This window comes from Mugil cephalus, chromosome 7 (assembly GCF_022458985.1).
Source record: "Mugil cephalus isolate CIBA_MC_2020 chromosome 7, CIBA_Mcephalus_1.1, whole genome shotgun sequence".
Classification (NCBI taxonomy): domain Eukaryota; kingdom Metazoa; phylum Chordata; class Actinopteri; order Mugiliformes; family Mugilidae; genus Mugil; species Mugil cephalus.
In genome coordinates, this window is record NC_061776.1 from 11,248,721 (window position 1) to 11,270,455 (window position 21,735).

Consider the following 21,735-nt stretch of genomic DNA (forward strand, 5'->3'; position numbering starts at 1 on the left):
TCAGTAAATATACGCGGCTACACTGTGGGTGTAGTTTTACATCTGACCACCAGGGCTGCGCTGTAGTTTCAGCACTCACAGCTGCGCATGCGCAGAAGGTCTTGAAACCGAAATAAACGTCACTTCCTCTCTGGTCCTGTTCTGTTAAATAATGTCTGTACACTTTGACAGCAGCTCTGGCTTTAAATAATCCTCCAGCAGTGTCTAAATGCACCTGACACTTCGTGAACTAGTATCGATACAGGCATGTTGACCTGTTTGTGACAAAGTAAGATTTCATTTAGGTAATGTCTGTGCTGTTTCTAATCGCTAATAGCTAGTTAGCTATTGCTAGGTAACGTTAGCTGTCAACAAATCAGTGCTGAGACAAATTATTACTGAGCTGTTTGTGTTTTTTGGCTTCTTTTATACCATTAGAATATTAAACTCAGACTATAGTCTCACAAGGTCAGTGCTATAGATAAAGTGTTAACTTTTAGAGGTAATTTAATTGTGCTGTTCGTATTGTATTATATAATGTGCAGATATATAAACAAATCAGTGAAATATCTGTCGCGACGTTGAACGATAAAACAATTTTATTGCATAAAAAATAATAATAATTTACAGGGAATAATTGGCAACTATGGTGACCGTCAGTTGCAGCTCTCTTTAAAAGCCTGTTTTTTTTTTTTGTGTTTGTTTTTTACTTTTCATTTATGAGTCAGTCCTGTGTTTTAACTAATTACACTGCTGCTGTACCTTTTAAGACACAAACAATGATATATTTTGGAGATAAAACCGACTCCTATGACAGCTATGAACTTTAAACTAAGGTATGTTAGGTTAGGTTAGGTATATTTTAACTTTATAAATTATAACTCAATTATCAAACTAAATATTCATACCATCACCTCACAGGTAGCTTCTTAAATTGTCAAAATATTGTTTACATAGGTTTCAATGTCGTTTCATTGCAGAATGGAGAATTCAGAAACCAGTCCATCTTCGAGGCCCCTGGCAGTGCCGGACAGAGGCATGGTGCGACCCTCAGGACCCCCCGGTCAGCTGCCAGAGTCAGCTAGACCCTCCAAGCACAGGGAGCACCCATCCAAGTCACCAAGGAGACGGCGGGAGGGGAAGAGGTTGCAGCGACGGGGGGGTGGTCATGAACAGCTGCTGTGGGAGATTGAGCGACGGAGGTTGCCAGGCCAACACGAGCACTCAGAGCCCTCTGGTTCGACGAGCGACACAGCGGAAAGCTCTCCTAAGAGGTTTGCACTGCAGGTTGCCAGCTGGTCCGCCGTGCCACTGTCACAGCTCTGCTGCTGAGGACATGACGTGATATTAACTTGACTGCACTTTTTTTTTTTCTACTCACAGAAGAGCACACTTTCTACATGGACCATATCCAGCCACTCACTTCGGACCCAAAGCCTGTATTCTTCCCAACCCAACTTCAGTCATGTAAGCATGGGGGGATCTGAATGAGTCAGACTTTATGTGTACAAATTGTTTGTTTGGACATTGACTCAGAAAGATTGGTGTATCTGTGAGAGATAAGACAAACTGTTGTGATTGGATGTCACATGAAATGGGAAGGCTCATGATACAGACTGCAGATGCTTGTCGTCACCTGATCTCAGAGAAATTTTTTAGGACTTGATCTGATACAAAAGTCAAAGTATCTGCACAATGCCTGCCGTCCACCACGCAAAGAAGGAGAGGAACAAATGGTAAAATGGGAAGAGAGGAAGGCAAATTTCTTTTGTGTTCTGTCTTTGGAATTTGACCCGCACTAAACAGACGTTACATCGTCGTGTCACGGCAGTTAATGAATGACTCAGCTAAAAGAATGTGGAATACTCTTCATTTAATTCGGGCATGAAATCAGTTTGGGATTTGACTTCATTTGAAGTCTGTAAGGATTCAAACCAAGTATATTGTGATTAGATAAAAGTTGACCCTTTAAATTTCATTTCAGTGTGATTTTTAATTTCCATTACACACTGCTGAGATACAGCGCTGTGTTTAAGTGTTGTGCTTGCATTTCGCGTTTGTCTTCTCAAATCTGTGTCTGATTTTGGCTGTTGTATGTGTCCTAGGCACATCCAAGACCCGGCCAGCCAGAGGCTCACCTGGAATAAACCTCCGGTCAATGTTCTGGTCATCAGGAAAATCAGAGATGAGAGTCTGGTTGAGCCATTTAAAGAGCTCTGCACATTTCTAGTGGAGGTACAGGACATAGTATAAGAAGTATTTCACGTTTGCATATAACATATGTTTCATAGTAAGTCTGTGTTATGATGTAATGTGTGATGTCAGGAGGAAGATCTGAAATAATACAAAAACAGTTCACGACATAAAATTGTTTATACACGTCTCATACAAACATCAGTAATACATTACTTCTAAGAGGTTTGCACATTTACATTTATGTTTGTCCGCTGTGTTATTAAAAGGAGAGCAGTGGCTTTGAGCAAGTGGATAAAACTGGGAGTACAGTGTCCTGTGGGAACTTAGCGGAGAAAAACAGTAGATCACATGAATCCAACAAATGAAAACACAGCTTCCTTACATAATTATAGGTAAATTTAAACCGTTTATAATGTTAGTGAGTAAGCTTTCTGCAGCAGTCTAGACCTGAGCACTGCGTTTACTGTCGTGTTGAACCAACAGCTCTGCATTAGCTTTGTTTGAGGGCGCGATAAACTAGCTACTAGGGCTTTATGCAAATATGTTACATGACGACAAACAGATGCTATCTAAGTAATGGTGGAAAAGACCGGAGAGGAAACACGCAGATGGGAGCACTATTATTTTCTGTGGTTCTTTGCAGGCACAAAAATCTCTGATATAACATAAGGGAAATCTGCGTCAGAAGTCAGAAGGGAAATCCCCAAAAGCCTGATAAGGCCTCTGCAAAGGCTTCTTGGTTCACGGGGAGAACAGGAAAACTTTTTTATGGATTTCGTATGTCCTTGTAATTGTGAATTTTTTTTACATCTTGTTAATTATTAGTCTAACCCAGATGTGTGTTATCACCATCTAACATGCTTGGCCTGAAATCTATGTGCATGAAGTCCTGGTGTGCAGACATGTCATGATTTTACTTTATGAAGCAACACCTACAGAGCTTACAGTGCTTTTTTTTTCATAGTATAATAAGTATAAGGTCTCAACACAGACACAGTTTGTTTAAGTTGAGTTTAGGACATTCAGTTTAAAATCTTGATCTGCAATCTGCAAGTCATAAATCTAAGTTTTTGTTAAAGGAACAGAAAACAAGATTTCGTTTTTCTGATTTTGTTTTCTGGAGCACCTAGAAACTTTTGTGTTCGTTTGCTGTTTGTATCTTGGACACTTTTCCAAGTGATTTCCGTCACAGTTTAGTCCCCAGAGTGTAGTTAAGTAAAACCATGTTCCAGCTGAGATAAATATGCCAAAGAACAGAGTGTACACTGAAACATTTGTGGTACTGACCTCAAACAAGGTTTGACAAAAAGAATCCAGGAAATTGTCCAGACACGAAGGGGAGAGTTATAGTCTGGTCTCAGTTACGACACCTTTTCACCACATGTTTTCAAAACAAGCTGTACTTTGTGAAGCCAGACTGTCAGAGTTGGCCGGCAACATCGCATATTTGCATTCCACGCAAACACCGTCATACTAAGCTACACATGTTTGGAAAACCCTCAGCTTCATTTTCAAAAGCATACTTTTGAGAGATGTGTGTTCTGGCTGCAGTCGCTAAATCATGTGCTTGCGTGTCAGGAGAAGCAGATGATGGTGTACGTCGAGAGGAAGGTCGCCGATGATGCTACGCTGTCGAAAGACGAAGCGTTCGGCTCCATCCGCAATCAGCTCTGCACCTTCAGAGAGGGTGAGTCTCCCGAGTGTCCTGCAGTAAAAAGACACTAACATTAATGTTGACATAGACATTTGTACTTTAAGTAAGATACATAGTAATAGTTTAATGTTAAAACAAATCATTAGAATTAAAACTTTGCATGTGGGGCACGTCTACAGGCAGCCCCGGTTTGAGGCCCCCTATCGGGCATCCTTTCCTGCATGTCTCCCCCTTCTCTCTGCCTCCATTTCCTGTCCATCTCTCTACACTTGACTGTCAATAAAGGCTAAAATACCAAAAAAAAAAAATATATATATATATATATACTTTAAAAGTTTGCACGTGATTATACTTTAAAGTAAATTTCAGATTATTAAATGATTAAATAAAGCATATACCTGTTGTCTTGTTTATATCCATGAGTAAATAGAGGTTATAACTAGAGGTTTGCCACCATGTGCTTTGGTTTCCAGTATTTTTTAGGGCCAGCACAGTGTCAACAAAGACAACAGTAAACAGAGCGATGTGTCGCTGTCTTTATTTGGATGGGAACATTTCATTTCCACGTATTTATAGATGAATAAACATACTGTGGCTCCCAACAAGGACTTTTTATTGAACAGAAAACAAAAAATATCACATTTTTAGATTATTAGTGTGAAAATAACAATGTAAAATGAAGCAGAGACTTTGTGTGACTTCAGGTTACGATGATATCTCTGACTGCATCGACCTCATTATCTGTCTGGGTGGAGATGGGACTTTACTTTACGCCTCCTCTCTCTTCCAGGTATCATGATTCTTTTTTTTTAAGCTGTTGAACTTCTTGAATAGTTTAAACAAGACAAAAAAAGATAAAACTATATACCCAGAGCGGTTGAATTGAATTCTTGTTTCTGCAGGGCAGCGTGCCTCCGGTCATGGCGTTCCACCTCGGCTCTCTGGGTTTCCTGACGCCCTTCAAGTTTGAGTCTTACAAGACTGAAGTGGCTAAAGTGTTTGAAGGTAAATTGTGAAATAACGCTGTGCTCTTCGTCTTCCTTTTTTTTTTTGTTAACGTGTGTACCTACGGGCTTTCAGGCAACGCGGCCATCACTCTACGCAGCCGTCTCAAAGTGAAGGTGGTGAAGGACATGTTGCAGAGGACCGGACAGCAGCCGCAGCAGCAGCAGCAGCAGGAGCAGGAGCACAACGGGCTCCCTCCTCATGGACACACCAACAGTGAGGCCGGGAAGGTCACCCTGCAGCTGCAGGTGAGGACAAGGTGTTTGTTGAACCGGTCAGATCATCGCGCTTTGGGTTTTGTGGATGTACAGTTGGGTTCTACCACAGGAGCTACTTAAAGGACAAAAGATGCAGCAAGTTCATTTTCAGTTCACAGTGCCAAGGAAGTGTCTATTATTAGGGAGGGGTTTCTGATGAACTGATGAAACGTTTATGGTGGAGTTTGTAGTTTTGGATGTTGCAGATTTGTTTGTGCAACAGAGGGAGCCACTGTTGGAACGAGAGCCAGTCATGGGTAATTAAGTTAACTGAACATAGGAAAACAAAATTATGTGGTCAAAGAGAGAGTGTGAGAGAGAGAGACTGTGTGTGTGTGTGTGTGTGGAGCAACTGTGATTCAGTGTGTTTATGGAGCAGATCTGCTTTGGAGAGTTCAGACTTCTTTTCCTTCCTCTTTCAGTGTCCTATCTCATCTCATCTTCTACAACCGCTTAATCCTCAGCAGGGTCGCGGGGGTTTGCTGGAGCCTGTCCCACCAGTCTATCGCAGGGATAACACAGAGACAAACAACCATTGGCACTCACACGCACACCTAGGGTCGATTTAGAGTCACCAAACAGCCTAACGAGCATGTCTCTGGAGGTGGGAGGAAACCGGAGTTCAGTGTCCTATGTTTAACTTTATTAGATTTACTCGAAACAAAGGGTCACGTAAGAGTAAATACAAAGAACAACGCTGTTGTTTTCTTAATCCGTTCTCCGACTGATTGGTGGTTCTGAAGATTCGGCGGCTGAGATCTCTTAGTCCCATCCTAAGTTTTTCTCTTTCCACGTTTCTTGTAAATATTTGGTCAAAGTGGACTCGTGTGACTGCACTAACTGGGATCGCGTTCGCGAAGTGATGCTGTAATCCATTAAGGTGATGGAGCTCTGACTGCTCCGTGCGCCGTTTCCTCTCCGGTCGCGGGGCCGGTGTTTGTGTGTGCATACATGCGTATGGCTCGGCGAGGGAACATCAGCTGGGTTGCCGTGGCGACAGTCATAATAAAGCTGCTTGGGCGCAGATTCGGGAGAAGAAGGTCGGATGTTGTGAGGTTGTGTTGAGCCAGTTGCCATGGAGACTGTGGCGTCAGTGATGGAGTCAGCGGCGAATGGATATTAATGATTCCTGACGCTCTCAGTCTGACACACTGTGTAACCAAACAACATGCCACACTGCAGCAGTCACACACACACACACACACACACACAGCGCAGCCCTCTCTTCTTTCCTCTCACCCCGAGGTTTTTTTGTCCCGTCGATAAAAGACAGTGACGGATGGTTGTGGTCCCCTAGCCCAGGGTCGACCTCGCATTACATCACGTCTGCTGCTTCCAGCAGGAGGTTTGCGTTGGGCTCAGCTGACGTCAGTACATCTGCCAGACATCACAGCTCGGCGCTGTGTGACAGACTGAAGTGTGGAACATGTACGGTGGAGGTCTGCTCGTAGTTTCCACTTGTCATGTGGGACGGTGATGCACCGCGTCTGCTGGAGGATGATTGATTGCGTTTATCGAGTTCATTAACTGTTTAAGAAAGGGAATTATACACAGAGGGCGTATCCATCAGAATCTATTTACATGTATATTTGATTTGTGGGACGGCTGTAGTGTTGTGTAGTTATATAATCTGGATCATGTTCAGTATTTTTTAGTTTTTTTTTTTAGGTTCAATTGTTAATTAGCTCTTAAATGGGATCTTAAATTTTTGTTCAGACCACGAGACCGTGAGCCAGGAGAGACTGATCAGTTTAGATGTAAATAGCGCCACCGTGTGGATGTTAAAATACATAGAGGCACAGTCTTAATGCTAAATGTTAAGTCTTACTAGAGTTATTCTAACTCCACAGAAATGTCTACTTTTTATTAGTGTTTATAAACATTTTCCATTTCATTAAAGTCATTCAGTTATATGTTAATAAAACTGAGTTTTCTTGTTACAAGTTGCCTAATTCACATTTATAGCACATGCACCATATGTCTGTGAAGATTCTCAGTCATGCAGGTCATTATAATCCATGAACTGATGGGACAAGAACTGATGAAGCAACAAAACGTCTTCTTAAAAACTACAAGCCCAGTTGCCTTTTTTAAACGCCTCTTTGATCACATATACTGTGCACAGCCACATAAACACATGAGAATATTTGTGGCGTGTGGTGACTCTACAGTAATATAAGGACATAAACAGAGGATTTATGCAAATTCCACGTGGTCACATATCACCATTACACACCCAGATTTGAAGGATTGTGCAGCTTTGGTGGAGTTTTGTTTCCTCAGAGCAGAGTTTTAATCTTAATTGAGGTTCATGTGTGCGTGTTTGTTTGTGTGTGTGCAGGTGCTGAATGAGGTGGTGGTGGATCGAGGGCCGTCCTCCTACCTGTCCAACGTCGACTTGTACCTCGACGGTCGACTCATCACCTCGGTGCAGGGAGACGGTAAAGCAGACCGAGCCCTGCGCTTAGACCTGCCTCGACGTGCTTCAGCTCCAGCACAAACACCGAGAAGCGCTGTCGTAGCTTTCGTAGTTTTACGCAAAGGAACTAAAATATCAGTAATGTTCCCCCTCCCTGTCTCTGTCCTCCAGGTGTGATCGTGTCCACGCCTACGGGCAGCACAGCGTACGCAGCGGCAGCGGGAGCCTCGATGATCCACCCCAACGTCCCCGCCATCATGGTCACTCCCATCTGCCCACACTCGCTCTCCTTCAGGCCGATCGTGGTCCCCGCCGGGGTGGAGCTCATGGTAAGAAGGAGGGTGGAACATAATTTAGTTACTTAGTTCAGGCCATTGTTTTTGCATCATGATTGAGATAATGACGATAAGAGAGGGCTTCAGTAAAGCCGTAGGAAGGTATACACAACAAAGTAAATGACAGTAAACACAGTAATAATTACATGGTTTTAGCAGCAGAGAGGAGTGGTTCACTGGTTCTGAACAAAATACGCTGGTGCAGCATTATGATATTAGACATGGTGTTAAGAATAAAATGCATATGATACTGTTGCAGTCAGTGATTAGTTTCAGCTGCTTTAGAAGCTCTACACTTTTATTTGTTCTCATTTTTACCACCCTGCAGTACGACAAGTTGCTTGGGCTGCATCTTCTGTCCTTCGCATCCCATGAGACAGTTTAGTGGCTGCGTCCATCAGTTAGATCCGAACTGAAATATCTCGACAGCTATCAGACGTTTTTCTGTCGTCCCTAGACTTGTACGCGAGTTCTGGACGAGAGGTTCTGGATGAAATATCTCTACGATTTTTATTCCCGTCAGCCCGTCCTGATGAAATATAATTTCCTTTGTTTCATCAAAGCTCAGCTTCATGAGAAAACTAGTGACATTTCCATCAGCTGTACTTTGTTCAGTGCTGTCGATCTAATGTTTAGCCTTCAGCAGGGTAAAGTAGAACTGATTACGTCTATTAACCTCTTATTCCAGTCTTCTTAAAAAACAAAACAAAAAAAAAACACCTATTTAGGACTTAGTCAAAGTAAACTGAATGCTGTCCATGAACATTTTGGAGCTCATTCACGGTCTTTGTCTCTTCTGAAATCCAAGAAGTTTCTATCACAAAAGTCAGAATCACTCTAAGTCGTATTCAAGAGTCACCAAAGTGGCACACAGTTAAAAAAAAATAGGAGAAAAAATGTGTTGGTTGAACCCTATAATGGCTTCTATCGATGAAATAAGAAGAAAGTTATATATTTATGCCGCATAAAGCCTCTGGTTGGTTCCCGCTCCCATATACGACCCGGAGGAATGTTAAATGGTTTAACAGCGACGTTCAGCTCAAAGTACGACACCTCCACTCTGGAGTCTGTGGCCATTACTGTTTCGTTAGATCACTTCTTATTGTGGGGAAACGAGATCAAAACAACATCCTCCAGTTACAGGTTAACCCTTTAATTATCCTCTGGGTCAGATGTGGGACGGCAGCAGCTTTTTTGAACCAATCAGGACTCTGTGCACGAGTTGTGTTTGTGTAAATGCTGCATAAAATATGTCATTTTATTCTTATTTCATTGATAAAATCATTACACTGTTCAGCCAACACAAAAATTCAGACAGACATCTTATTTTTTAACTGTGTACAAACTCAAGAACAACACCACTTGATTCTGACTTTTGTGATAAAAACTCCAGAGTCTTTACTTTCAAAAGAGATAAAGACCATTAATGAGCTCCAAAATGTTCATTAACAGCATTTCATTTATTTTGGCCTAAATAGGTGTTGTTTAAGTTTGTTTTGTGTTTTTTCAGAAAGGCTAGAACTCAAACTGATAAAGAGCCAGTGATGTTGTAGCTTCAACACTGTGGAGATTTACAGTCTGTCCTCGTGTCCCCTGAAACAGATCACCTTGTCCCCCGACGCCAGGAACATGGCCTGGGTGTCGTTTGACGGACGGAAGAGACAAGAGATCCAGCACGGAGACTGGTAACGATCATCCCCCGCCATTATTTGTTACTCGTTTCAATACAGATTCTTTATTTTTTTTTTTTCAGATCCAGTTAAATTCTCCCGTCCATTTGTCTCCCTGCAGCATTAAGATCACCACGTCCTGTTACCCGGTGCCGTCCATCTGCTGCCACGACCTGGTGTACGACTGGTTTGAAAGCCTGGCTCAGTGTTTGCACTGGAACGTACGCAAGAGGCAGGCCCGGCTCGCGGACGCCTCCGACTCCTCGGACACGGAGAACTGACGACGGGGATCAGGTTTGAGTTCAGGGAAACACCGGACTGGGACTCATCGGCTTTACGCTGATCCCATGACGAGCATGGACAGCAATCATACATTTAATTTAGTAGTTTAGTCCCATTACATTCCAGTGCACACACGGGGAGAACGCATGCGACTCACCTAGAAATGGAAGAACCTGACCACGTAATAAAGCAGTTTTAAGGATGAGCCTCTCCACGAAAAAAACGTTTGACTCAGTCGTCAGAGCAATAAGATGAAGATGTTACTGTCAAGAGCTCATTAGGAGGAAAAACACACTGATGAACCTGAAATCCAACCTTAAAGTGTAAATGTGTACATATAGAAATGTAGGACGGCTTTATTTAATGTGATATTTATGTGATATTTATGTATTTCCCCGAGTCAACCAAAGACGACTGTTTTCTGCCCCTCAAATGTTGCGTCTGTACGTGTTGTGGCTTTTTTTTTCCTGCCTGTTTGAATTCCAGTCATGCATGAAGTAGTAACGAGTAAAAACAAAAAAAAATCTGCCGTTTTTTTTTCATGATCGATAAACTGTCAGATTATCAAAGGATGCTGCAGGAAGCAGTAAAATAAATCAGTTTTTGTTTGATCTTTGTGTGTCTGATACAATGAACCAACCCCGGATTAATTCCAACACAAAATAAGAGGCGCCGTCACAACACTCGTGTGCTTTCTATATTTTTATTGCAATGATAAGATACAGATATATTTCCAGACATCCAATTAATTTTTTTTTTTATTTTATTAAATTATACTCCAATATTACAGGAGACAGTCTCGAGAATGATATCGATCCAAATGTGGACAACTAGGTGATCAAAAGACACAGTTTTTTGACCAGAGATAAAACATCGACGTTTTAACAGTTTCATTTTTATTTCCCCCAAGAAACATGAGATGAGAAGCAGCAGCAGCATAGAGAGTAATAATACTACAATATACAACAGACCGATACTGTGCAACAGTCAAGAACAACTGGGAGAATCTGTTTTTGTGTGTGTGTTTTTTTTTTTCCCCCCTCTCTCTTTTGTGAATAATGCTTATGCAGACGTTGCCACTGGCAGCTCAGAAAACAGAGGAGTACTTTGTCTGTTTGAGGAAGAAGAAAAAAAAAATAAAAACAAGACACTGAAAAAAAACAACGCTGTGGCGCAAGAAACTCAACGAGAGCTACAAGCCTTGGTGAGGTTACAGCAGACAAACGGCTTAAAACAGACAAGAGAAGTTTGGTTTTAGGGGGCGAAACAAAACAAACAAACAAACAAAAAAAAAGCTGTACAGAAAGCTGCGTGGAATATATTAAAAAATTATTTTATCATCGTGTGTGTGTGTCGGGGGGGTCGACGTCAGTGTTACACAAGCCGCTGGTTTCCTAACTTCAGGTTAATGACTGACCGCTGTTAGTGAGAGGAACACGGATGTGACACAACCAGACCTTTACATTTGGAAAAAAAATAATAATAATTAAAAAAAAAAAAAAAGCTGATATCTAAGAGGGTCCTAACTGTTTCCTAATCCCAGAAGTTTCCTTTAAATAACCAGGAGATGAACATAGAAAAAGAGAAATAGAGACTCTGGGGAATAAAATAATATCTAACAGAAAAGAAAAGCTTCTTTTGTAGTTCCTTAAACTGCGAGTACTGTATGCATATATTTGATATATCAATAGAATCCATATATAAATGATACATTTCTATACTTAAATATAATTCTTGCTAATACTAAAAAGAGCATCTACGACGTTTCTAGCCGGAAGGAACAGCTTGGACCTCGGTTGCCGGACGTCGGCTGGATTCAGAAAGTACGTCCGGTTTGTGCGACACTAGATGGGACTGACTGGAGTCTGGTGCGAACATTTTACTTTATTTATTTATTTATTCATTTATTTAAATCGGTTTCATTGAGACCAGAAATCTTTTTGTTAATCTGCACACTAACAATGTTGTGCTGTGCTTTTTTTTTTTTTTTTTTTTTTTCCTTGTCTTTTTGTTTGTGGAAGGTTTGAGGAGTTTTGACACTGCGGTAACAAAATGAACGAATTTAAAAGAAAAAAAAAAAACAATAAATAAAAACTTCTTTTCCCCTTCACGCTCTCCAAAATGAATCCACATGCATAACGATAGCTGTGTTTGGCACTAGAGTTCGTTTTTTACTTTATATCTCGTTCTTTTTTTCAGGTCTTGTAGCTTTAGTTGTACAGCCATCTTTTTTTTTTTTTTTTTTTTTAATATATACACAACCAGTCAACAGTTTGGACACTTTCTCACTGAACTGAATGAGAAGGTGTCTTCAAACTTTTGACTGACAGTGTTTATATGTGTGTAAAAAAAAAAAGAAAAAAGAAATTACGTACGCCAGCTGTGTCCCAGTTGCTCACATTTACTCGTAAAGATGAGTCCCACATTAATTAACATGAACTAGAAGTACTTCACACCGTGTGTAGAGGATTGCACTATGATTGTAGCCGTTATAAAAAGAAACTGAAGATGGCGAGTACCTCAAAGAGCCGTACTGCTCCGCTGTCCAAAACACTCGACGCAGCCGCCGTAACGTGGTCGATTTCTTTTTTTTTTTAGTTTCCTTGGAGTAAACTACAGGGTTTGGTCCATCTTGCTACGTTCAGGGTTCAGAGGCGACACGTTTTCGCTTTAAGCGCTGCCTGAGAAAACTATCAGACCAGCTGGCGTTTCAGCGGGATGTGAAGCGAGCTCCACAAAAAAAAAGTGAAAGAAGAAGATCGGGCTTTTACTGTCCAGAACTACAATGATTATGCCAGCACCATGGAGCTGAAAGAAAAACTTAAAAATAGTTCTTCTGAATCATCTTTTAGTGGTCAGGTGGACGTCTTTGCTCTCCTCCATCTTCTTGATCTCACACACAGAACATCCAAATAAAACTAATGACAGGGGACATAAATAAACATATTGAGTCGAACAAAAAAAAAAGAAAGAAAGAAAGAAAACAACTTTATGACACAATGAACCAAAACGAGATCCTCCGTCAGAGTTGTTGTTGTTGCTGGTCTGATGGGTTCCTCAGGCGAACGGTTTCATCTCTGACATAAATAACATTTGGGTGGGAGGAATCAAATCCACCATAAGGCCTAGTTTTAAACTTTTTTTTCTTTTCTCCATTGTCGTAGCTGTTAACGTTTCAGTGTCACGTCTATCCCGGTACTGTTTAGTGGAAGATCTCAACAACAAGAGATGGAGCCTCTCTGGTGGAGCCTCGGACAGACCGGACTAGCAGGTCCTGGGATCACAGCAGGGAGGGAGGGTAGGACAGAGAGAAGTCGAGTGATGGGGCTGGAAGAAGTTTATGTTTCAGCAGTCTGAGCTTTAGTCTCACTCCCACCCCTTTCTTCCCTCTCTTGTGTCTCCTCCTCCTCCTCCTCCTCCTCCTCTTCCTCCTCCGTGTGCTGCTCCAGCTCCTCCCTGGTGATCATCTCAAAGTCGTTTCCGTTGCTGTGCTGCGAGCCCTCGTCCTCCCGGCGGTCGCTGTCCGTGTCCGATTGGCGGTCGTCCGATCCGTCCCCTTCTGCCTCTTTGCTCTCCCCCGGCCCCGCCTCTTTGCCCTCCTCCTCTTCCTCCTCCTCCTCGTCGTCGCCGTCCTTTTTCTCGCTGTCCGACTTCTCGTCGCTGTCCGACTTCTGAGCCTTGGCGGAGGCGGCGCCGTCGTCCTTTTCGTCGGCCTTGTCCGAGCCCTTCTTGTCGTTGGCTCGCGGCCCCTTGTACTCGTGGGTGTAGAGCGGCCGGAACGAGTCGATGAAGCCGACGTCCGCCGTCAAGTTGGGCAGGAACCAGAAGTGATGGCGCCCGCCGGTCACCAGCCAGATGATGAGGAACAGGATGCAGCGGGCTGAGGAGAGATGAAACCGTGGATGAGGCCGAGTTAAAAATCGAGCAGAGGCTCGTGCTACACGCTACTCACCGACGGCCAGAAGCAGGATGCTGGCCACAAAGCAGCCGGCCGCAACGCTTAGGTAGTACACACCGACACGCATTTCAGCCGGCCACAGCGGGAACAGCGTGGCCGCTATCACCGCAATGACTGATGGAAAGAGAATATAAATCGTCATCAGATTCAATTCGTGTTCAACAGCACTTTATAAGATTTCTCCCCGGTGACTCACCGAGGATCAGACCCATAGCAAACGTCTTGAAGTGAACAGGATCGTAAATCCACACGTACACCTACGGGAGAGGAGCATGAGTCAGAGGTTTTCTTGGTTTTCCAGGATCATAAACTTCAATTTCTTTTTTTTTTCTTTAACAACTCACCTCGTTTCCATCCAGGAACAGCTGATCCTCATGAGGCTCCAGTTTAAACTTCTTCTTCACCTCCTTCTTCTTCTTGGGGGACCCAGGACTGTCATCCTGTTGGGTCAGATTAAAAGAAATCCAATCTGCATCTTAGAAAACCTTTCTGGACTATTTTTGTAAAGTGTTAATTTGCTATTTTTTTTCTTCATGGATGCAGAAGCACACATGTTCTGGGATCTGTCTCTACACTCGTACAGAAAAATCAATATCCACCTATTTGCTGTCAGGTTAAAAGGCCGATCAGATCAGCTTAGGTCAAGGCTTCAATTTAAAACAAACACACAAAGCTTCGGGCAGCCAGGGCCACTTTGTTTAAAGCTACAGAGAAAAATGATCTGACGGCAAAGCAGAAAGGGAAATGAATCAACTAATGAGCTGAGAAATCTCAGTTTCCTCTTCAGAGGTTCAAAGTATTCAGTCACGTACACTTTTCTCTTTCTTGGCTTCAGCAGCATCAGACTCCTTCTTCTTCTCTTTCTCCTTCTTCCCTTTCTTCTCCTCCTCTTTGCTGCTGTCGCCCTTAGCCTTCTCCTTCTCCTTCTCTTTTTCCTTCTCCTTCTCCTTCTTGGTGTCTTTCTCTGGTTTTTTCTTCATCACCTTCAGAGCTCGGTGGAAGAACTGTTGCTTGAGGAGTCTACATGGGAAGAAAGAGAACATCCATTTAACCTCAACTTCCCACCAGTCAACAGAACAGAAGAAGCTCCTCGGATAAGTGGCGAAACGTCTTCAAGACAATTCTACAAGAAGTCCAGTTGCCCTTATTCAACGCCTTCTGGGTCCATTTATAAAGGCAGATAAATGTTTTCACATGTTTATCCATCATTTTTTACTGCTCATCCTCTAGTAGTGGCATTTAACTAAAGTTTGATGATCTGTATCACATCTCGACTCAAAAGTCTCAACCAATTTCACAGAAAAGTAACTACACTCGTCTGTTTCTCTCTTCCTCTGTCAATCAAGCTCACCTTCTGTACATCTCTCTCTCTCTCTCTCTACATAAAAAACAAACCTTTGTTTGTTACTTGTAGTTTGAGATCAACCACTTTACCCCCTCCTCCTGATTTGTCCCAGTGTCTGAGCAACAAACTATGCATGAAAGCAGCCTGAGGTACGAGTCATTAGCCTTCATGCTTATCGATTCCACGTATCGATATTTTTCATGCCAAACCTTTACGTCCCAGCCTGGTAATGCACCCAAAAAGTTGTTTGCCCACTGCCATAAAATGTAACACGCGTCATTCACATCACGTGATGACAAAGAAGACGCAATGGCAGAGAGACGGATACGGGCCAAAGTTATAGTGACTGTAACAGCACAACATGTAATTTGGTGGTGAGGCATTTGATGACGAAGCACAACATTAAATATTAAATAATAATATGAGTGCCATGTGTTAAACAATCAGTGCTAAGGTCCAGTGACCAATTTCCTATTTGTTTTCTTACTTATCTTGTTTAGAAACCACGAACGCCTACTTTTTCTAGACCAAAAATTCACAGGAGGGATTGATAAGGGAATTGGATCGATAAGCAGAATCTCGTCGGTATCAATAAAATCTTATCGGTGCACATCCCCAGCCACGAGTAGAGGTTTAATCAAACACTCTGTAATCATCCTGTGATCATTCAAATAATTTAAACATTTTATTCTGGTTCCAGCTTCGACATTGTGAATATTTTCTGGTGTCCTTTTCTCTGGAAATGATAATTAATTGAGATAAATAAATAGCAACCACATTCACTATAAATAATAATTAATGGTTGGTTTGTTGCGGTCCATGGGATACCTCCTTTATGAGAAATACCAGAGGTGTAGCAGAGCGTGTTGCACAGCTGACCTGTTGCAGTACTCCACCACCGACTCCCTGGTGGTGAACAGCGCCTCCTCTCCCTTCTTAGCTTTGGCCCACTTGGAGTCCAGCAGACAGTCCACAGCCTTCGAGGCTAAATATAGAGACACAGAAAGGCAGTGATTAGCGCCGGCCTCGGTATCAAAACGTGTTGTCATCAATCAGCATAAAACGCTTTGCATTAAAGTTTAATGTCTAGTGAATTAATTCATGAATGATACGGGCGTTAGATGAAGTAAATGTGCTAACATTAATAGAGCAGTAATTAATTTTCTCCCCCCTCAGAGGCAGCGGTAACTAGACATTATATATATTAGGTGAATGTGTTGCTCATTTGCAGCAGTTAGAGACTAACATCACATTTACCTCTGGAGAGTAATATCTGTTTAGCTGCAGAACCCAGTGTCCCCTCTGAAAACTAAATTACGCTCTGAGAGCAGAGCGTGAACTGTAACTCTGGAGAGCTGAGAACAATGAGCTGACACAAATTATAAGGTTGAAACAAGCCAAAGATTAATGTGAGATGCCTCTGCAGGAGGAACAGTTTTTTTTTTTTTTTTTTTAACAATAACTCCCTTCATTTAGAAGTCCTACTTTAGGGAGCGGTTGTCAGGTCATATGATGGTGATGGTGATGAGAGGAATAGCTGACCTCAGCAGTCATGCCCTGTGCCACCCTCAACTACTGAGTAAACATCACTTCCCAAAACTGACAAGCTGTGCCACAGAACAGGACAAATATAAATACTGTGGGGGGGGAGCGGCAGCTCTGCAAACTGCAGCAGAAACATTTGTTGTGTGCGACAGCGACAGCTCTTCAGCGACGTGGCAACACCGGAGGCAGTGATGCAACGCGCGGCTGGTTTCACTTACGGTGATAAAAATCAAACGCACCATCTGCCCAGTAAAAAAACACAACTGTCTGGTCTGCGTTCTGCTGAGCACTCACCGACGAAGTAGTCGACTCGATGGCCAATCATGTTCGTGGACTTGGTGGGGCAGTTGAACCGGAGGTACTTCGCCACCGCCTTCTCCTCCTTGGTGGGCTCGCTCACCTCCTGCACGATCGGGCAAACACACACAGAGACAAGCATCGGTCGGTGAAGTCCTCTCATCTGGTGACGTTTATGCTTTACCGTTTATACGGCTCGGCCACAACGTTAAAACCACAGAGAGGAGAAGGAAATAACTCTGACCATCCCGGGATAATTTAATGTTCCGGTGGGAAACTTTTGGGCCTGGCATTCGTCTGGAAAATATTTTTGCCACTGAGTTGTTTTTTAGCAATATTTGGTGTTAGACCATTTGACATCACACCATCTTTTTAAAACTAAAACTATGAATATACACATCAGCCACAACATTAAAACCATTGTCAGGAGAAGTAAATTTCACCATCTTGTGACAATACAGAGTTCTGCTGGAAAACGTTTGGACCTGGCATTCATGGTGATGTTACTTAGACATGTAGCACCCAACCAGACCACAAGCACAAGGTGTTGACCTGTCCTCCAAATTCACAAGACCTCAAACTGATCAAATATCTGTGGGGTGAACTGGAACAAGCCTGATCCACAGAGACCCCTCCCTTCAACCCTACAGGACCCAAAGGCCCCCACTAACATCATCCTGTTGCCAGACACCAGGACGCCCCCGGGACAAGGCCCGTGTCCATTCTCTGATGAGTCACAAAAGTTTGGGGAGACCGTGACAATATTAGGCGGGCGGTCATAATGTTATGCCTGATCGGTGTATACTGGCTTTACTCAAATAAGTCTACCACACATTTTAAAAAAGAAAAGTAATATTAGTACGGATCAACTGAACAGTGCGGGGGCCAATCGAACGTGACTAAACATGTCTGCAAATACTTTACAGTGCTGCCAGTTTTTTTTTTTTTTTTTTTGTAATAGGAGCCAATATACTTTGTACTAATTTACTTTTATCTATTTTGCACAACGAAGGCGGCTCTACTGAAAGGACCAGACTGGAGGCAGGTACATTTGTACTAATATACTGCAGAGTCATTCAAGCGCCAAACCTATCGGGTTACGTTGGTTTGATTTTTATTGCACCTAATTATTTTTTAAAAATTGGATTGGGACATGGATGACATTTTGGTGAGAAAAAACTTGACAGAGCATCTCTGATCTGAAGCGATGTTGGCGTCTTCGACACTGAACTTCAGAGAAACACTAATAAAGATATTATATTGGCCATCTTCACTAGAGGGAAGATAAAAAAAATGTTTGTCTACGTGGCAAAAGCAGCTATATAAAGTGCAGACAAAGAGTCCTCTAACTCTTCCCTCTAACAGTCTGCTGCCCATTATCAACACATTGAGATTCTGTGTGGCTTCATCCAGTCGACCTGGCTCTGGCCCGCAGCACAATGAAGACGGAGCCAATCAAACGAGCCTTTGTTTAAAGAAGCAGGTATCAGTCACACAGCTCGGTTACACAAGACCACTAAACGGAAAGCCCCCCTGTCGCTGTCCATGCGATCTACCTGTCTTGATTGCTGAAGGATTAACTGCGCAGGACCTTTAAATCTACAGTCCTCTGCAAAAAAAAAAAAAAAATGGAAAACCCGCAGCAAACAAACTGCTCTCTGTTAAAGCCACGAGTCCAGAGCACCTGCTGCCATCGCAGTTCTCCTTGAGGTTTTCGTGCACAGGTGAGTCACTTATAGCTTTGTTTCCACATCAGAGGAACAGCTTCCATAGAGACTACCTCTGTTCTGACCCCACTTCCTCGCCCATTTCTTTGTGCTTTGCAGAAAAGCTCGGACAGCTGGAACCTGGAGGCAACCATCTGCTCGGTAAATTTCTGCCCGTTAGATGCGACGGACCTCGCTGATGCAGGATGACCACCTCGTGCGTCGTTGCTGCGCTCACACTTACCACGTTGTGAGAGTTTTACATGAAACCGACGCTTCTGAATCAGTCTCACCTCTCACCGTGTATTCACTACCAAACTAACTTAGGTAGTGAAAAATGCTCTGTTGCTTTCCTTCAGCGCATACTAATTACTTTCTATAACATTTCACTCATTGCAAAATTGAATCTGCAATCTGAATTTAAAAATTACAAACCCCGAGACAAAGTTTTCAAAAGAAAACGTTTCGGCATCGACTGCCACACGTTTGCCCTTCAGGGTTGGAAAATTATGTTTGGATAATCAATAATCATGTCACAAAATGAAACAACTCTAGTGTAATAACGCATGGCGATCTGAGGAGGCTTCTGAGTTGTTATGCAAACTCAAGCATGCAAAGAGCTGCAGGAACACGTCAGTAAAGCAAACACACATGCAACAGCGCTGAAACATTTCCTTCCCGTACGCAGGATTTAAAATTTCATTTGCGCTGATTAAAACTCAAGATCGGCCTGGAAGCTCTAGACCGACATGTGTTTCTGATAATGTTTAGTCCAGCTTCATTGATTTAAGGCGTAAATGTTGAATCAGGCTGTTGGTTCACTGTGTACATTCACGCAACAGCTTCAGGCTTGTTTCAATATTTAAATGGTATACGTAAAAGAATAAAACACACAAAGGGACGACATCAACACAGGCGACAACTGTTTCGTAATGTAGGGAGTTTGCTGGTTAATGGTGGCTCATAAATGACATAACAGTATGTGTTGCAATTAAACTGAACTTAAACACACACTTGGCACACGGAGTAAAAACATGGACATGATGGGTTTGCTTGTAGTGCAACATAAACTCTGCTGTTACACAAATTAAGTAGCAAAATATTAAAAAAAATTCTTAATATGAGGTTATGTGAGGTAATACGTGGTTTGTGTTCCTGTTATTTGGAAAACCCTATTATAATCAGTAGGTTTAATTTATGACATGCACATTACATCCTTCAAAATGATCCAACATAAACTGAACATATTAAAACGCATTGATTTTCAATAGAGGGCCTAATGAACTGTAAAGTGTGTGTGTGTATCACCACATTGGCCTTAGAAAATTCCACACATTCAGTCATTTACAATTTCAGCACATTGGACGGAAAACTGTTCAGCTTACGCCACAACTTTGGCTGCGTCCAAATTCCAGGTTACATACAGACTGGGTAGATACAGTGTGACAACTGACATACACAAGTGTTTTATGCTACCAGGAAATTATACAATACTCGCACTGCTTGATGCCAATCAAACTGCAGCTTAAAAACTGCTACAGCAAAGAAAGCGAAAATGTCACAGACATAGCCTCATCTTTCAACATCACAGGTCCAATAATGCGTTGTTTTTTTTTTTTGTTAAGCAATACTGGTATTTTGAGTATTTGTTCTGTGTCTTGTCCGATGCGATCAAAAAAAAAAAGCATCAAAATTAAAACTGGATCAGACTGGGCCTTAGCTACTGTCTGAACAAAAACCAGGAGCACACAATGAATCTGGCACATACACACATTCAGCTTCAAACAAGAGTCTGACTGTCTTATTGGGCTGAGTTTCGACCACTAGTGTCTAGCTATGAAGGCTAAAAACGCATCAGAAAGTGTATTATCGTTTTGGCTAAAGTTTGGGATCCACACATCAAACAATTAAGACTGTTGTTTTGATTTATAAGAATATATATATTGGAGAGAAACACAAGTCGAAGGGACCTGTAACCACTTCATAAACTGTTGCTTTGCCCGAAACCTAAATTCCCGCTGGCACAGTGCATTGGCTACTAAAAGCCCTGGGATTTATATCGCAGATGATGCAGTGTGGACTCATTAATTAAATTCCCTCAGATTGCCACACGTTATGTAAACACGTCTGAGTGAAGCTGACGCAGCTTAGCCACCAAACCTTCACAGCACATCAAGATGAACACTTAAAAAAATAAATGACAAAAGAAATAACTCAGTAGAAAAATATTACAACGCTGGCATATGCTCTTAACCGATTTTGGGTGCTGCTTGTAGTTAAGCCAATAATTAGGTCGGAAAGGAGTTACTCAGATGCAAATAGTGGACATTTGTTTTCCCTAGCCAGCTAATGCTAATGCTAACTACCGTTAGCCTTCATCTGCCGCGTGTTAACGGCTCCATACGCGGATGCCGCCGTTAAGAAACATCCGGCATCAGGGCTTGTTTTTTTTATTTATCTCCCTTCGACTTGCAGGGCGAGTATTTCTCCCACTATATTCAGTGATGTTACCTGGACCCGTCTCTTGTGCCTCCTGCGCTCCGCCATGATCCTCCAACTCAGCTCCTCCGTACTCCAAATGTAATCTCGCGAGACTACAAGAATGCCGTTTGCCATGGACCAAAACTTTTAATTAATTTATTTTTTTCTTCACATGATTGTAGATTGGGAATGATAAATTGAAATATACTGCCTGGTCAAAAAAATAAAATAAAGTAAATCGTGACCTGGATTTTACTGAGCAAACAGGCACGACATTCTTATTGGATTATTACTTTTTTTTCACTTTTCAATGATACAACATTTTTGGAAATTGCATATTAATTTCAAATAAATCTATTTTTTTTTTTTAAATTGTGGCCACCAAATTCCTGATTATTGAAAGTTTTTGTATGCCCCACATAATAGCTGGGGAAATTACATAGTTGTGTCAGTTTCATTATTTTATGAACATAAAATTGTTGATTTTGTTTCTTGGTTGTCAGTAGAAAACTCTTTCTTAGCATTTTTCTTAGCCCTGGGGACATGATATCTCATCCATGAAGGCTAAAAAAAATCTTAATCCTATTTATCCTTTATCATGATAAA

The 21,735-nt window shown here is 42.1% G+C and overlaps 2 protein-coding genes across 4 annotated transcripts; one reads left to right on the forward strand and one right to left on the reverse strand.

Moving 5' to 3' along the window:
• The first annotated feature begins 120 nt into the window (after window positions 1-120).
• On the forward strand, window positions 121-11,265 carry nadkb (NAD kinase b). 3 transcript variants are annotated; one of them, XM_047589007.1, is made up of 12 exons: window positions 121-284; window positions 960-1,253; window positions 1,363-1,446; window positions 2,085-2,214; window positions 3,754-3,862; window positions 4,534-4,619; window positions 4,732-4,834; window positions 4,910-5,082; window positions 7,433-7,532; window positions 7,682-7,839; window positions 9,448-9,530; window positions 9,637-11,265. In XM_047589007.1, the coding sequence occupies exons 2-12, from the start codon at window positions 961-963 to the stop codon at window positions 9,794-9,796; spliced, it is 1,479 nt and encodes a 492-aa protein (XP_047444963.1). In that variant the 5' UTR covers window positions 121-284; window position 960; the 3' UTR covers window positions 9,797-11,265. The 3 variants fall into 3 exon arrangements, with proteins under 3 accessions (XP_047444963.1, XP_047444962.1, XP_047444961.1); XM_047589006.1 differs by having other exon boundaries at window positions 121-268; XM_047589005.1 differs by lacking the exon at window positions 121-284 and adding an exon at window positions 784-815.
• Window positions 10,487-21,233, reverse strand: sec62 (SEC62 homolog, preprotein translocation factor). Its single transcript, XM_047589008.1, has 8 exons — window positions 21,160-21,233; window positions 16,940-17,048; window positions 15,980-16,085; window positions 14,568-14,775; window positions 14,100-14,195; window positions 13,952-14,012; window positions 13,750-13,869; window positions 10,487-13,677 (listed from the first exon to the last, which is right to left on the reverse strand). The coding sequence occupies exons 1-8, from the start codon at window positions 21,193-21,195 to the stop codon at window positions 13,136-13,138; spliced, it is 1,278 nt and encodes a 425-aa protein (XP_047444964.1). The 5' UTR covers window positions 21,196-21,233; the 3' UTR covers window positions 10,487-13,135.
• Between the last annotated feature and the right edge of the window lie 502 nt (window positions 21,234-21,735).